Source organism: Lissotriton helveticus, chromosome 3_1 (genome assembly GCF_964261635.1).
Source record: "Lissotriton helveticus chromosome 3_1, aLisHel1.1, whole genome shotgun sequence".
NCBI classification, from domain to species: domain Eukaryota; kingdom Metazoa; phylum Chordata; class Amphibia; order Caudata; family Salamandridae; genus Lissotriton; species Lissotriton helveticus.
The window spans coordinates 23,480,839-23,497,361 of NC_136061.1; the positions used below are offsets into that span (position 1 = coordinate 23,480,839).

The 16,523-nt window shown below is 43.6% G+C and overlaps 1 protein-coding gene across 1 annotated transcript in view; it reads left to right on the plus strand.

Moving 5' to 3' along the window:
• The window catches only part of STK11IP (serine/threonine kinase 11 interacting protein), a 291,281-nt gene that overhangs the window by 111,668 nt on the left and 163,090 nt on the right, over positions 1 to 16,523 (plus strand). Inside the window, exons 7-8 of the mRNA XM_078683491.1 lie at positions 2,465 to 2,536; positions 14,439 to 14,568. Coding sequence (XP_078539617.1) covers positions 2,465 to 2,536; positions 14,439 to 14,568 — 202 coding nt within the window. The remainder of the gene's footprint in view (positions 1 to 2,464; positions 2,537 to 14,438; positions 14,569 to 16,523) is intronic.

Sequence of the window (16,523 nt, forward strand, 5' to 3'; positions counted from 1 at the left end):
TGGGCTGACTGCTAGTTAACTTGTTGGTTTGTTTAACTAGAATAGGGTCAGGAATAGGGGGATCGATTCAGAACCGATAGGAATACATGACAACATCACTATTCAAAACTACATTTTAAAAAGGAGACCTAATACAAGCATCTCTTATAGATTATTGTTAGGATAGGCGATAGGGTGAATCAAACCGTACATGCCGATCATGGAAATCCACGGCAGTCTCTATAGGCTCCTAAAATAAATAAATAAATAAATAAATAAAAAAACGTACAGAAAACGTTTCCCCAAGACAATTTTTTTAAAGATAAAAATTTGTAAATGCAAAAATGCAATGGACGAATGCATGAATGGTATGGACCCACAATTAGTTGGATTCTTCCAGAAATTTATTTTGCTTGCTGTTAAAAGATTGACTCGGGGTAGCCCTAACGCCGCGCTAGGAACATTCACTTCTTATTGCTTACCAAATCCCCAGCAGTGTGCTACGTCCTCTCACATCACGTTAACAGGAAATGTCGACTTAATTAAAGCCACTGCATGGCGTCTTGTAAAGATTCTGTTTTATATGATAACAAATTTTGCACTATTATTTGTGTAGCTTTTTGTAATAATGTTAAAGGGGCAATCATCATGTAATATGCTGCAAAGTTTCTTGGAATAAAAGAAGACCTCATCTCATTGTGGGGATTTTAAATAATTCTACTGTAATATTAATCTATATGCCTACACCTCTAAAGTTACAACCGAGCGCCACACGCCCAAAGAAATCAATGACAGTAGGGACTTAAAATAACACCCTAAAAGCAATAATAGTAAATCAATAAAATTAATTTGTTTTTTTAATACAGACAAGATATGTTATGTAATATGGTTACAAATGTACAGATAATTTTCAAAAAAATGTAATTGAATAATAAACTTAATTGAGAAATATAATTAAATAAACCTTTCAAATGTTTGTAAAAGATTTTTTAAAACAAATTAATTCATCCCAATTTGTAACAACGCTTTATGCATATTATTTAAAACACGTTACTGTGGGTTGGATTTTTTTTAAAGTTCTTTACGAAATATCAACAAATTAAATAGATATATTTATATTAATGTAATGCAGTTAATGTAAAGAGTAACATTGCTGTAACAACTATTTTATTCTATTTTAGTAACATATCAAATGATTTGACATTTGTATTTTCTATTATAATTTTTTTAGTTTGTTTTTAAAGGATAATAAACGTTAGTTATTTTCTCTATACTTTCCATAGAGAGATCTCCACCACAGTTTGTATGCATACGGTAATTCTATGGTACAAACCTAGTTAAAAGGCAGCTAAGCAATGCAGAACAATGTACACGGTGGTGGATCTCTCCATGTACATGTGAAAAGTTACTTGTAGTAAATTGTGGCTTCAATGTTTCCATCCACTGAATGGAGGCGGTAGAGGTATGCACATCTGCGCTAGGGTGTAAATCTACATTCTTAAATGGTGAATGGCACAAATGTGTAGATGTACGCCTACATGCAGCAGTAGAATTACTTGTGTAAATATACCTTTGTGAATAGGCCCCATAAACTTTGCTTGTTTGCTGCTTATTTCAAAGCTATTCCCAGACTCCTGAGTGCTCTAAAACCATCTCCTGGTGAAGGCACTGGTTGTAAACACTCCTTACAAATGCTCTGGGCTTCCACCTCAATCTCAACTGCGGGGTACGCCCGTGCCAGCCACCATCGCCACCTTTGGTTTCATTTAAAGTCCCCACTGTTGCAAGCTTAAAGACAGCAGTTTATGCCCATGTTGGAGGCCCCTCCTTAGCTATGAAGGCAGCCTGGATGCCCTTGTGGGTGATAGTGCCCTTTACAAATACACGTAACATAGCATTCTTCCGCTTTGTCTTCTGATCTGCCCCTCTCCTGACGCACTCTGTAGATCTCCACTTCTTCTCGGTGAAGTCCACCCTTTCCTGAAACCCTTCAATAAGCTACATGTTTTTTCTCCCTAATATTGAGGCCACTCATATATTGCGGTCTCTCTCTACTCTGTTCTCCTACACAGCGAGTGCACCCATTGGTTGAAATTGTCACCTTTGTTCTTCCCATTCGTCTGCTTCTGTCTGCATCACCAAGGCGTGCTGAGGTCCTGTAGGTTACCTCTTGCTTGCATCATCCATGCATCATGCGATCTTTACCTTGTGGTGTTAGATGTGTCCATTACCAGTTTGACTTTGCCGTTAAGTCTAGCCGCTCACAGTGGTGAATAAAATGTAAAATTTGATCTGCATTGGTTACTACTTCAAGCTAGCAAGAGGTATCCCCTCCATTTTAAGAATCCACTCTATGGACCAGGCAGTTACACAGGTTCTGTTTAGCTTCCAGACAAACTCTAGGTTTAAAGCATGTCTTAGTTTGAAATTGATTGCTTGTTTCTCTCACAGTGTCCGACCCTCAGGGTTTTTCTTTTTCTTCCAGCAATTGTTGAATGTTCTAAAGGTCCTGGATCTGAGTCACAACCAAATCGAGGACTGTGGCTCCTATTTTCTGGTGAGTGTTACTTATGGGTGTGGATATAGGCTATATAAACCTTAAAATATAGGGCTTTATTTATTTTATTTTAAAAGTTTTATATATTGCAAACAAGACCACCAATGGGTATCAGAACGCTTTATGTATTGACAGTTAAGACGGTACAAGCAGTGAAAACATATCATCGAAAATATAGCAGATCAATAAAGAACAAGTGTTTAAAAGCGCGTCCTAGGGTGACTGGGATCTAGCCCAGAAATGTCTTCATCAGAATCTCTTTAAATTTCCTTTTGAAGGAAGCCGTGGAATTATTCGGTCTTATTTCAGGTGGCAAGGAGTTCCACATTCTTGGTGCAATACCAGAGAATGCTCACTTGTAGGGTTTCTTTTTCTGGAATTTTGGAGGCTTGAGCAGTAAAGTGCTAGGACCTCCAGCGGATCTAGAGCCCCCAGAGAGCTCAAGGTTTTGCGCAAGATATACTGAGGTGTTGAAGTGCAAAGCTTTGTGGGTCATGCATGCAATTTTGAGATGTATCTTTGCCTCATACGGGAGCCCCTTTTAACAGGTGTACTTCAGTGACGGGGCCAATGATAATTGTTATGTCTCTTGTAGAAGATGTCTATTTCGAGGCACTTTGAGCTTGCATGGCAGGACTGGCCGTAGGAGGCACCAGGCATTTTCCCGGTGGGCCGGAAGGGTGGGGGCCGGTTTTGGACTGGTGGGGGCCGTTTTTGTTTCTGGGTGACGGTTTTGCAGCAGTGCTGCAATATCTGCCCCCTGTAACAACAACGCAGAAACAGGTTTTTCCTCCAGCAGCCCCCCCCCTTCCCACCAACAACCCCCACACCCAGGGCAGGTCCAACGTAATTGCTAGGGCTGGTTTGCGTTCCCAGTCTGACCTCAAACCTGTGGGCGATTCGACTGTCTGGGTCAATAACATCTACACCACCACTTGGGGAAACCTCAGCTTCAGACACATATTTAGCAGTCCTCTCATTCAAGCTCTTTTCCTACATTTCATTTTGCCTCCTAGCAGACCGGTTCTTTATGTTCTGCTATGATCATGCCTTTGTAAGCTTCTCCGTCTTACACAAGCCCATCACTATGGCTATATGCAGAAGCTTTCGTGAAGTCTAGATGACTTGTAGTCTTCCCTGCATAGCGAAAATACATGCAACAGTGTCAAACACGTACCTCTCGGATCCTCTGGATGTGAACAGCCTCCTTAATGACTTGGTGTTAGTTTCATCCTTAGCACAGCACCACGGCCTCGCTAATGACTTAAGAGAAGAACTGCTCACCTTGCTGAGCCTTGCTTGACCCTCCCTGAAGCATGTCTTCTTCTCATTCTCCTCACATTGGCCTGTGGTGTTGGAGGAATGTTCTCAGAATTCTTCACTGCTGCTCATCTGCTGATCTCACCAGCTCAAAGGTCATACTCCCTGTAAGCTGCTTATATTTTTAACTCGGTTCTACAAAGCTTGCCCTTGCCGCATCTGCTTTACAATGTTGTATGGATCTCTTTGCTAGCACATTTGAAGATGAGAGTTTTTGTGTGTATGTTGCTGATATCCAGACACACAGAGTTTCCAATTCACTTATCAGGGGATCGGTGGCAAATGATAGACAACCTAATGTGGATCAATAACTAGATATCGCCAAGGTTCTGTCAAAACACAGATCCTGCTGATAATCCTCCTTCCTGACCGGACTCCATCCAAAAGAATCTGCAAACTGGGTTTTGTTCTTGATACAGGACTGTCTCTTGTACCTTAGGTCAAGAACTCCACTGGAGGTATGTCCACCAAGCACTCTTATGGGTGGAGTTTCTCTTCTGCTTCTCCTGTGCAATGGATCCCCTACTTAAGTCTTCTTGTGGCTATCGGCAAGCCAGTGACTTCGTTCCAAAAGCAGATTGCTCTCTCTTCTTCAGTTCCAATCACATGTGCTATATCTCCACCGCATTCACTGACTCCCTACTAAGCAAAGAGTAGAATTTAAACCTTCGACCTGGTGTACCGGGCCCTGCACAGTCTGGGGCCTTCTACCTATCCACACTGCCAGAAACGTAGTAACTAATCTCGAAAGCCGGTGAATCAAAACTGATACCATCTGCTCATCGAGTTTTATATGTTCAAGTACCAGGCTCATCCCTATGAAAACCTCTTCCTTTAGTCTATAATACAGATGGAGTGATCTACTGAAAACATGAGGACTCTGCGGTTCCAACAGAGTTATGGTTTGCCTTCCAGCTAGGGGCCCGGGACTTGCCCAGGTGTGGTTCTGTTCTAACAGAGTTATGGTTTGCATTCCAGCTAGGGGCCGGGACTTGCCCAGATGTGGTTCTGTTCCAACAGAGTTATGGTTTGCATTCCAGCTAGGGGCCGGGACTTGCCCAGATGTGGTTCTGTTCCAACAGAGTTATGGTTTGCATTCCAGCTAGGGGCCGGGACTTGCCCAGATGTGGTTATTTTGCCTGTTGTGCCCCAGGATGCAAGCCGTATATCTAGGTTTATATGTTTAAAGAACAGTAGAGCTCTGAGTTTTCTGTTGCTGCGTAACAGAGGCGTCTGTTCTCGGGAGTCGGTTACACCTGCTGGCCTGCAGAATACCACCACTTCCAGAGTTTCAAGTATTTGTATCTAACTTGCCATGAATTGCAGGTTTGGTGGCATTATGCCTGAACTCCTTAATTGTGCAGTTCCACAGCAAGACCATGGGAGAGACAGTGGCAGCAAGTAATACACTCAAACAAGCTCTCCCCATAGCCACAGCGGTGGAAGAGTCCAACTTATGTGTGAAGGAGACAGAGCGCTCGTGGAGAAGAAAGAACCTGGGTGGAGCTGTGACGGAGAATGCTACTAACAAAATGATGCAATTGATAAATGACCAGGAGCAAGTAGCAAAGCGGCTCTGGGGAGAGGAAGGGGAGCAACGCCTAGGCGAGGGGTTTAAAGGTCTGCCAGAGGTGTGCCAGCATTTTATGTGGGTCAGATTCTATAATTGTTATGCGATGGGAAAGGAATGCAGAAAATGTGGTGAGAAGGGACATTTTGCCCCAGACAATGGTAGGAGCAGGGTAGGCTTAGTGGATAATCAAGATGACGTGTCTCAGAGGTTCTTATATGTGGGATCAGATATAGAATCCGAAAAAGGAAGGATAGACCAAAGCAGGGTTTGGAACCCGAGGTGAAGATGTAACCTTGATGAGGAACTCTGAATCCCTGTACACCATCATTCCGGTGACTGTGTTTGTGGAGAGGCGGCCAGAGGTTTACCTAGAAACCAAAGACGCAGACCCCGAGCAATATCAGGGAGGGTAACATTAATGTGTTAAAATATATATGGGGGCCAATATTGTCTTTAGATGAAGGACAATTGAGGTTATGGTCTATGTCACTAGAAGTGAGCCTCCCATTTTGAGAAGGGCCTATTGGTACAACCTGCATACATTTATCAAGTCCAAGTTTAGGATTTGGTATTAGACGCTAATCGAAAAGAGATTTTAGGGAATGCCAAGGTAGTGTTTGAACAAAGTTTGGGCATGCTCTAGGGATATATACATAAAATAATCTTGTGGGAGCGAGCAGAACCAATTAAGCAGAACAAAAGTTGAGTACCCTTTGTAGCAAGGGATGAGGTAATGTTTACGATGAATGAGACTCCACAAGAAAGCATTATTGAGCCCTTGGAATCCTCAGAATGGTTATCTCCAGAATTCATCACAAAGCAAACCGATGCCAAACTAAATTCCTGTGTTAGATCAAAGTTTCCTCTTTCAGAGTGTGATTCAACATAGCGTTGGTATTGAAAGGGGACAGATGCTAGTCAAATCTAGAATTAAGAAGTGCCTCCCGCCAGATGCATGGGTAAAGATAATTGGATATGAGAAGGAATGCAGGAATGGCACTTGAGCTGAGACACTGCAGAGGGAAGAACACACACATGATCACAAGGAATTACATAACCCTAGTCTGTATTTTAACTTTCAGATCCCAAAAAAATCATGCACCTGCTTCTCTCAAGTGCTTGTCACTCCGGTGTGCTCTGTAGTTCAAATGTCGTGGTTTGGCTCTAGGGAGAGGCTCCCCAGTAGCGTCACTGAAGATCCTGAAGCCTGGAGTTCTCCCGAAGGGTTTGGATGCACTCACACTTCCACAGTCCTAGAAAAGTCTAAGGTTATTGTTAGTACATAGGTGTGAAGGTTAGTTACCAAGAGTTCAAGACTAGTCTCTCTCTCTCTCGCAAAAGCAATGTTTAGCTCACTGTTAGTGCAAAGCTAGGTTTCCAAATATCCGAGTGTAGCCTCTATTTCTCCTGGCCCAGAAAAGGACAAAGTGTCCAAAACAAGACTTTGCATTAACCACTCAGACCTGAGTGGGAACTCTGATTAAGTCACTGGATTTTTAGGTGATAGCAAGTAACTGCAAGTCCACTCGAAGTCCTACCTCCGGTAGGAATCCTTAATAACTGGTGGCGAGAAGCAGGCAGGGCTCCATTTTTAAAGAGCAACCCTTTGCAAAATGGCCATTGCCATCAGACGTCTCCAAAATCTCACTCAATTTTGTGAGACTGTGCGTGGTCTCAGGAAGATGGAAGAAAGTGGCCAAAGTGGAGGGCAAGACTTGACACTCCTGTTCGGCGAAGAAATGTGGAGTGTTTTGATGCGAATGTGAAAGACGAGCTCTAATACAATTCTAAAGATCTGTAACAAAGACTTGGTGGAAGAGCTACTCTGAGATCAGAGAGGCAGCTGTGAATTTAGTCTGGTGTTGAGGAGGGCTTTGTAGGAGGTGTGCGAGGATGACACCAGTAGGAAACGGACTAAGAACCCTGTAGTGCGTAAGGAATCCCTTGGATGAGAGCAGTTCTAACGTTAGAACAGTGTGAGGGAATGCCACGTGGCAGAGCAGTCATTTAAAGGACAGTGTTGTAGATGGTTGTGGTGGTTGGGTTTATTTTTAAAGTGGAGGTATGTATCCCATTATGGGCAAAGACTTATTTGCATGTTTTTGAATAAATATGACCGCCTTCCTGGCCTGTTTATATATTTTTCCCAATGAACTCGATGATGTGAGAGTCCACTGAGGTACATCTTGGATAATGTGTGGCCTAAAACCAACACACTGTGGGGCGCACCATGCCCATGCCTCATTCCATAACATATGCACATTATCTACTGTTACGCCAAACCACATTGTTGGATGACTGACTGTTGGTGTCAGCTGGTTTTTAACGAAGCATTTTTAACTAACTTTCCACATGTAAAATCTAAACCTTCCTCCTTACATTGGATCCTTGCCTTCCATGTAATATTTGTAGTGTGTTTAGTAAGACTTCTTTCCCAAACAGTAGGCAGTGCTCCGGATTACTAATGTCCATAATAGACACTATGTCAGTGTTCAGGGTTACTAATCTCCATAGCAGACACTATGTCGGTGTTCAGGATTACTAATCTCCATAGCAGACACTATGTCAGTGTTCAGGATTACTAATCTCCATAGCAGACACTATGTCAGTGTTCAGGATTACTAATCTCCATAGCAGACACTATGTCAGTGTTCAGGATTACTAATCTCCATAGCAGACACTATGTCAGTGTTCAGGATTACTAATCTCCATAGCAGACACTACGTCAGTGTTCAGGATTACTAATCTCCATAGCAGACACTATGTCAGTGTTCAGGATTACTAATCTCCAGAGCAGACACTATGTCAGTGTTCAGGATTACTAATCTCCATAGCAGACACTATGTCAGTGTTCAGGATTACTAATCTCCATAGCAGACACTACGTCAGTGTTCAGGATTACTAATCTCCATAGCAGACACTATGTCAGTGTTCAGGATTACTAATCTCCATAGCAGACACTATGTCAGTGTTCAGGATTACTAATCTCCGTAGCAGACACTATGTCAGTGTTCAGGATTACTAATCTCTGTAGCAGACACTATGTCGGTGTTCAGGGTTACTAATCTCCATAGCAGACACTACATCAGAATTCAGGATTACTAATCTCCATAGCAGACATTGTGCATCAGTCTGCCCCAGAAGGTGATTTCCTTGCAGGTTGCCTTTATCTTCTATTGATATGATAAGCTTATTTTTCTTTTTTCTCCCAAATGCCCCTGTCCTAACACTGTAGCTGAGTGGTGAGCTAGAGACGATGGAATCCCCTTCCTAAACTAGTGTTTTCTTTTACTGCATTGAAAGCCACTTAGATTCCTCCCTGTACTGTGCGATTCTGCCTAAAAGGCAGGAAACTACCATAAGCTGTTAGGCCTAAATGTAAAAAGTGTCCTGTTACCCAGTTTAGCCTCTGTCTTCTTGAAAGTCTTCGAGAAAAATGGACCTGGACTCCTAATGAGCTTCCACCAGCTGGAAGAAATGTTCAGAGTTTAAAAGCTGCTTGCTCTGATTGGTTATAACTTCCCCAATGAAAGCAAGAAGCTTCCATTTGCTTAACCAGGTTTGCCACTGTAAATTATTGCCGCTCTCTCGGAGGACTTTGATGCCCTCTGGCAGAATAGACCAGAGGATACTAGAGGAGGGGGGGTGGCCATCTTCTTTAAGAAAAGTTTAATGATCACTAAAATAACGTCCGAGACCTGTGACAATGCAGACATTTTAGGCATCAAAATCTCCTTTAAATCATCTTGCATTCTACTCTTGGTAGTATATCGCCCCCCGCAGACCACCCCTAGCATTAATGACCTCTTTCTCGAGCTCATCACTGATATAGATATAGACGTCTCCTAGTAGTTGGTGATTGTAACTATCACTGGGATAAATCACAAAGAGAGCCACCTGCAAGCCAATTCAAGACTGCTATGCTATCAATGGACCTCCACCAACTGGTCAATAGCCCCACCCATGTAAAGGGCCATACCCATGACCTTATCTGGACATCGCAGCCTTGGGCCGCCATAACTGATGTTAGTCCCTGCGCCTGGTCCGATCATTCTCTACTTAGATGCTGGGTCAGGAGTGACAGTCAACCACTACAACCACCACCGGTGTGGAGAAAGGTGGGAAACTGGAGAAAAATTGAGGCAGATCACCTAGTAGCCACGCTGCTCACACTCCCGCTCTTACGATAGCAAACATTGATCAGGAGAGTGAAGCTTTTTCGGCTGGCCTACGCAAAGCCATTGACAATGTAGCTCCAGAACGGAAGGAGAAAGTCAGAGACAAAGGAATAGGGGTCCCATGGTTTAATGAACCTCTGAGAGAAAGGAAACAAAATCTTCGCCAAGCTGAGAGGCGATGACGCAAAAGCTATGACTCCGCTGAATTGGTTGCCTACAAAGCCCTTCTCACCTCCTATAAACTAGCCATTATAACTAGGAAAGCGGAGTATTATGAGGGAAGGATTACAGAGGCAACTAATATACAGAAAGAGACGTTTATAATTCTGAAAGAACTAAGCCAAAAGTCTGAGAAAAAATACATGGTCGCACCCATCGACTGCAACGTCTTTCAGGCATTCTTTCTTCAGAAAGTTAGGGATATCATTTTAGAAATTGCAAACACCCAACCAACCTTGGTTCCTCCTTTCAGACCCAGTCCTCTCCTACCTCTGGTAGTCAACTCACAAACTTCCCTAAAATAGATTCAGCCTCTCTGTCTTTATTAATGAATCGCACCGAATCTGGCTCCCCAGCAAACACCTGTCCTGTGAGGATTTTCCAAATGGCCCTTTCAGGACTGGAAAAACAGATTCTTAGGCTAATAAACAATTCTCTGGAAACTGGCTATTTACCGGCAATCTAAAAGAAGCTAGGGTCACCCCCCTGCTAAAGAAGCCTGGTGCGGATGCTTCCATTCTTAGGAAATATAGACCTATTTCCCAGCAACCCTTTCTGGCAAAAGTGTTAGAACAACATGTACTGAGGACACTCTCGAACTACCTGGAGGATCACCAGCTACTCCAAGCACAACAGGTGGGCTTTAGAGCCCATCATAGAACTGAGCTAGTGATGTCTGTTCTTGACTAGCTCAGAATTCTGGCTGACAACAAACAACAGAGTGCCCTGATTTTAATAGACCTATCAGTGGCATTCGATACACTCAGCCATAAAAAGTTGCTGTCCCATCTTCTTGACCTGGGCATCAGCGGGCTACCTCATCAATGCCTAGAATTGTTTCTATCAGACCGGACTCATAGGGTCCAGTTATGTGAGCATACATCGGCTAAGGGCACTCTCTCCGGTGGCGTGCCCCTGGGCTCCGCATTGTCCCCGCTCCTCTTTAATATCTACTTGCAACCCCTTTTGGAGACCCTGGCCCACACTGCCGAGTCTTCAACTATGCTGATGATACCCAACTCCTCATCCGGAACAGCAACTCTAGTCAGGCGCAGGAATCGGCCCAAAAGCTGCTCAGCTTCACAGTGAATTGGATGACGGCCAATTCTCTGAAAATAAACCCTGACAAGACTGAAGTGCTAGTTATTCCCTCAAAAAGCAGCCCTTGGTGTGACCTTTTTTGGCAACTGACACTGGGTACCGCCCGTACCAGTCCTGGTTGTAAAAAGCCTGGACAAAAAAATGGACTCCGAGCTGTCCATGTCCAGTCTGGTTACCACTATGGTGGGAACCTGTAGGACTGTTGAGGCAGCTACGGAAACTTGCCCCTCTTCTGTCAACGTCCTTACTACAAGCAATTGTATCCACCACTGTTATCTCTAGGCTAGACTATGGGAATGCCCTTTATATCGGCCTCCCCCAGAGACTTATCAAGAGACTGCAGGTTGTGCAGAATGATGCGGCCAGGCTCATTTTCAGACTTCCCTGAAGAATCCGCGCTACCTTAACTCCATAAATTGCACTGGCTCTCCATCAAACAGAGTGCTCAATTCAAAGGCCTCTGTATTGCTCACAAAGCAATTTATGGCCAAGCACCAGTGTATATAAAGGAATGCCTGGAGAAATATGTTCCTGGCAGAACACTGCGATCGTCTGAGGGCTGCCGCCTAGTCCTTCCCCGATATATCACCAAATCCAATGGGGGCAGAGCGTTCTCCGTCTTGCTCCCACAAATCTGGAATACTCTACCTGAGTACCTTCGTAGAGAACCGGTCCTCCTCACATTTAGGAAACAACTGAAAACACTCCTATTTAGAGAGATGTTAACCACAGTGTAACTTCCGCTTGCTGTCTTGTGTTTCCAGTCTTTGCCAGTGATTCTGGTCACTCTCTCCAAAAGGGCTTAGAGACCTGAAGATGATTTTGTGCTATATGAAATGCATTTAACATAACATAACCTCATGCATCAAAATTAGTTAATTATCAGTAATAAAATGTACTTACTGAGCAGTGTATATTCAAGTTAGAAAAATCTAAGATTTTCTTTTATAATATACATACATTTATTCTGTTGAGTCTTCAAAATACAAAAAGTAAACACCTTTATTTTAAAAATATATTTTCTATGCATCAGAAATTCATATCTTTACGCATACATCTTCCCAAGACTCCCACTGCAACTAATGTATCTTCGAAACAAATTATTTATAATCCCATCAGCAAAGTACTAACCATAGTTCTTCTAAAAGTCGACTCCGTTTTTGTGGCTCAAGACTATGGGGGTCATTAGGATCGCGGACGGACTTGAGTCCGTCCGCGACCCCGGAGGAGGAGGGAATGTCCGCAGGGGCTGCGGCGTTCCCTCCGTTCAGATTAGAATGTGACCGCCAGGGTGGAGGTCACATCCTCCATATTTAACATTGCGGCGGGAGCAGCTTCAAGCTGCACCCGCCGCAATGTTAAAAATCCATGCATCGCATTTGCGTGCACAAAGCGGCAGGCACCGCGCAGTGCCTGCTGCTTTGTGCCCCCCATATGCACCCCCCAACCCTCCTTCACCCAGGGGGCCCGCAACGGGCCCCCGAAGTGAAGGTCCGTATGCTTTTCTATGGCGGAAAAGCCGCCGCGGAAAAGCATACATATTACACCATCCTAATATGGCTGGCGGTGTCTGATAGACACCGCCAGCCATGTTAAAGCTTTTCCGCCGCGGTCGGAAGGCGACCGCGGCGGAAAAGCTGCAGACAGATTTCAAGACCCACCGCCATCCTAATATGGCGGTGGGTCTTTTGAGGCTCCGCAGCGGTTTTCCCGCATCCTCTGGGCCGGCGGCGGCTTCCGCCGGCCCGGTGGATGCGGGAAAACCGCAATCCTAATCTACCCCTATATCTCGAACTTCCTCAGGACTTGACCAACACGCCCACTAAATCATATAAACAATGTTGATAAAAAAAACTTTACACATTGGAGTTGATGCTTCCAAATGTTTCACAAGCTTCTACAGTTACACCCACCTTCCCTGTCTGATTGTTCTTTTATTTTAAAGTCCTCATGTTTACAGCCTCACAAACTCCTTCTGAAACAAATGATGTCCCAACCTTCTGAAGGAACCGAGCATTCCCACCTCTGACAGTGTGGGAATCGAATTATCAATTCTCGTAGGCCAATTTATTTGTGGCGTCTTCTAACGATTTCCTTATTTTGTTTAGTGGTTCGTTCTCAACAAAGTTTGTTGTGCATTATACATTGAGGGAATCCACTTCCCACCAGTGCCCCTGGTGTGACACTAGTTGCCTCAGCGAAGTACTTCAGATTCACCTGGACTTCTATAATGAGGCAGCACAGCAAGATATTTGAGCAGCCATAGGGCTCTATGTTGCACCTGTCTGTCTCAAGGCCATGTAGCAAGGCCTAGGCCCTGATCCTGGAAAAAGACTGGCTTCTCCAGCCCTCTTGCAAGAAAGCCTGGGTTGAACCTGGGCGGACTCAACCAAAGATGTTCTGGGGGTTCCTATATAAAGCAAAAGTTGGACATTCATGGAACCAGATGAGTGATAGTAAAAATACCTTCAGATATACCAAAACAATATATGTTTATTAGGAGGGTACCTGGGGTATGGATAAAAACGTGAAACAGTTTGGGTTATCTGAATATATTGGTTCAGTTGTACCCTCTCTAAAGTGCCAACATGTTTTTGCCCACACTATGAGTTTGCATGGGTTTGGGGCCTTCTTCAGGGCTGAATATCTACTACTACGTATCCCTGCTTCTGAAAAAATGCACGCATTCCATGCACAAGAATGAGGCCTAATGCGCTCACCTGTTTTTTGTGTCCCCAGTATCTTTTCTACTGGGTTTTATTGTTTGGCAACATGCGGATCAGGTGGTTGGTGCTGCCTTATAGTCACACTTTCGTGAAAGTACAGGCACTGTTTTACATTTTTATCCATACCCCAGGTACCCTCGTAATAAACATATTGTTTGGGTATACCTGAAGGTATTTTTACTATCACTCATGTGGTTCCCTGTATGGCCAGCTTTTGCTGTATATAAGACCTCTGAGAATATCTTTGGTTGAGTCTGCCCTGGTAGCACCATCGTACCTGGGTGTGGATAGACGCCTATGATGAAGCATGCCCCGATAAGTGAGTGAGGCGTCTACTCCAATATCTTTGGATACCCCATCGCCCAAAGATTAAGCAGAGGGAGACTATTAAACTCTCTTGGGACCCCTATCACCTTTTTTCTTCCCCTTTACTTGGTAGTCTTAATATCGCTTTAGATGTTCAGACAGCAGCAGTTCTTATATGTGATGCGATCAAACCATTTCCCCCATTTTTAAAAAACATTTCTTGTAAAGATCCATCCCCAATACTCCCTCGCAGTGACAGCGCTCGCTTCGCACAGTGTGGCTGGTGGGGGCTGGGATGGCAGATGTTGCTAAGTTTGATTCTCAACCTGACCGTGCTGCCCTCCATTGCATCCCTCTCTGCCTGCCTGTATCTTCGTTATCTTCTGTTTGCACTTCTTTTCTCCCCTTGTCTCCCTTCTGTGCCACCACCCTCAATGCCCACCCACACCAGCTCAAGACCCTCTTCTCCTCCCTCTCAGCCGCTGTCGGACCTGGTCTATCTGAATCTCTCCTACAACTTCCTGCTGAAGGTGCCGCCCCTGAGCCTGGGCTCCAGGACGCAGCTGGCCTCTCTGGTCCTCCGGTGCAATGATCTGGACTCTATTAATGGTGAGTACAGTCTGAGGTGTGGGCTGGTGGACACATGCTGGAGGTGGAAGGTCTGGTAAGGTGTGTAAATGTCTGTCTGTGGAGCAGATGCTGAGAAGATGTACTGCAGAATGAAACTTTAAAAGCATATTTATTTTTAACGATAGTAGGAAGGAGGAATGCCATCACATGAAGTGAGAGGGTCTGAAGCCAGCAGGCACCAGCCCTAAAGCCTTTATTGCAACCTGCTGGCTTTAATAACCAACTAACCCTTGACATTGTCACAGAATGCAAATAACATTTGGCCAAAAAAGCACAACTGGCCTAAAGTGTCAGTCACATAGGGCATCATTTGGCGGCTGTTTCATGTGATTTTAAGAACACCTCCTCACAGACTATGCACGATAAACCAGGATTCACACTGGATGATTTTTCCAGTCCTCTAAAATAATTTTAAATATGCATTTTTTCAATTTAGTTCAATTAACAAATATCTTGACCTTAAAAACAATTAATCTTACCCTCCTGTAAAATGAGTTTTTTATTCTTCGCACTATCTAACCACAATGTTAGGTATGGGACACGTTCATCGTGAGCAGCTGAAATTCTGCTGTTGGTTGCGATAAGGCTGGTCAGCCGCGCTCCTGTATAGCTTACAAAAGTAGCAGTATCACGATTGATATTTTTGCCCAGTTGTGACTTTACTTTCCCAATATCCTGTTGCATTCTGGGTTGTGAACTTTTTCATTGCTCTCTTGACTAAAACCCATAACTCCTTGTAGATGTCACACATTACCTCTTAACAATGCTAAATTATTATTCATTGTCTTTAGGTTATGGGCAAGCAGCAATTTAAGTTTGGGTGGGTAGAGTATTTACAGCATGTATTGTGTTTAATATGTCTAAAAGGCATACATTTAAGAGACTAATGCCATATTTGTTTGGTCAAAGAAAACCAAAAAGACATCAAATTTATTCTCTTATTGGTACTTGTTGGTCCTTATTTTGTTGACTCACAGCAGAGCCCGTTTCTACATTTCTCTGACACCCTCCTTGCAGGCTAAAATACTCCTTTGAAGCTTGCATACGATATCCTGGGTACCACAGTCTTTGATCTGAAGTCCACAGTAAATTAGAGCACGCTCCACCCTTTCAGGGCCACATGCATACAGCATCCCTGCTACGCTCTCTGCTGGGACCATCATGCCATCGTCTACCGGAGAATCTCCATTTAAATAAAAAGGCACAGAGGCAGTAAGCTGGATGCGGAAATATGACTTGCTGTCAGTTTACAATAAAATAAACAGCGGCCTCGAGTTTTTTTTTTTAACCGGGTCTTTATTAAGGTTTTTACAGTTTTGATCCACCCACCCTCCCATCCTCAAGACCCCCCCCCCCCATACAGGCAACATTAAATACTATATACATACATACTCTTGATGTTGTAACAAACAGAATTATTTTTCATAAGAAGGAAAAAAATAAAGAAAACAAGAAAGAGAGAAAAAGAAAACCCAATAACATTTCTGTTAAAGTACTTAAATGACATTAATCATCCGATTTTTCTATCCATTGTATAAGAGGATACCATATTTCTAATCCTTTTCTTTTCTTGTTCATACCCTTCCGACTATAAATAGCGATTTCCAGGCTATATGTTGCTAAAAATCGTGCCCGCCATTGCTGAAATGTTGGTGGATGTGGATCTAGCCAGGCGGATGCCAGACAAATTCTAAGTACTGCCATTGAGATGAACAGAAGTCCCTGTATCGGGTCTGGTATCACTGTCAAATCCTAGCATTATTTCAGCTGTTGCGATCTCAATTCTTGTCTCAAAGATTCCAGATAGAAAAGTGGAAATTTCTCGTCTGATGGTTCTTAGAGTCTGACATGTGGCGAGCATATGTATTAGATTAGCTTCCGACGTCGCACATCGAGGGCATAATGTTCCTTTACCTGTACTCCATTTAGATATT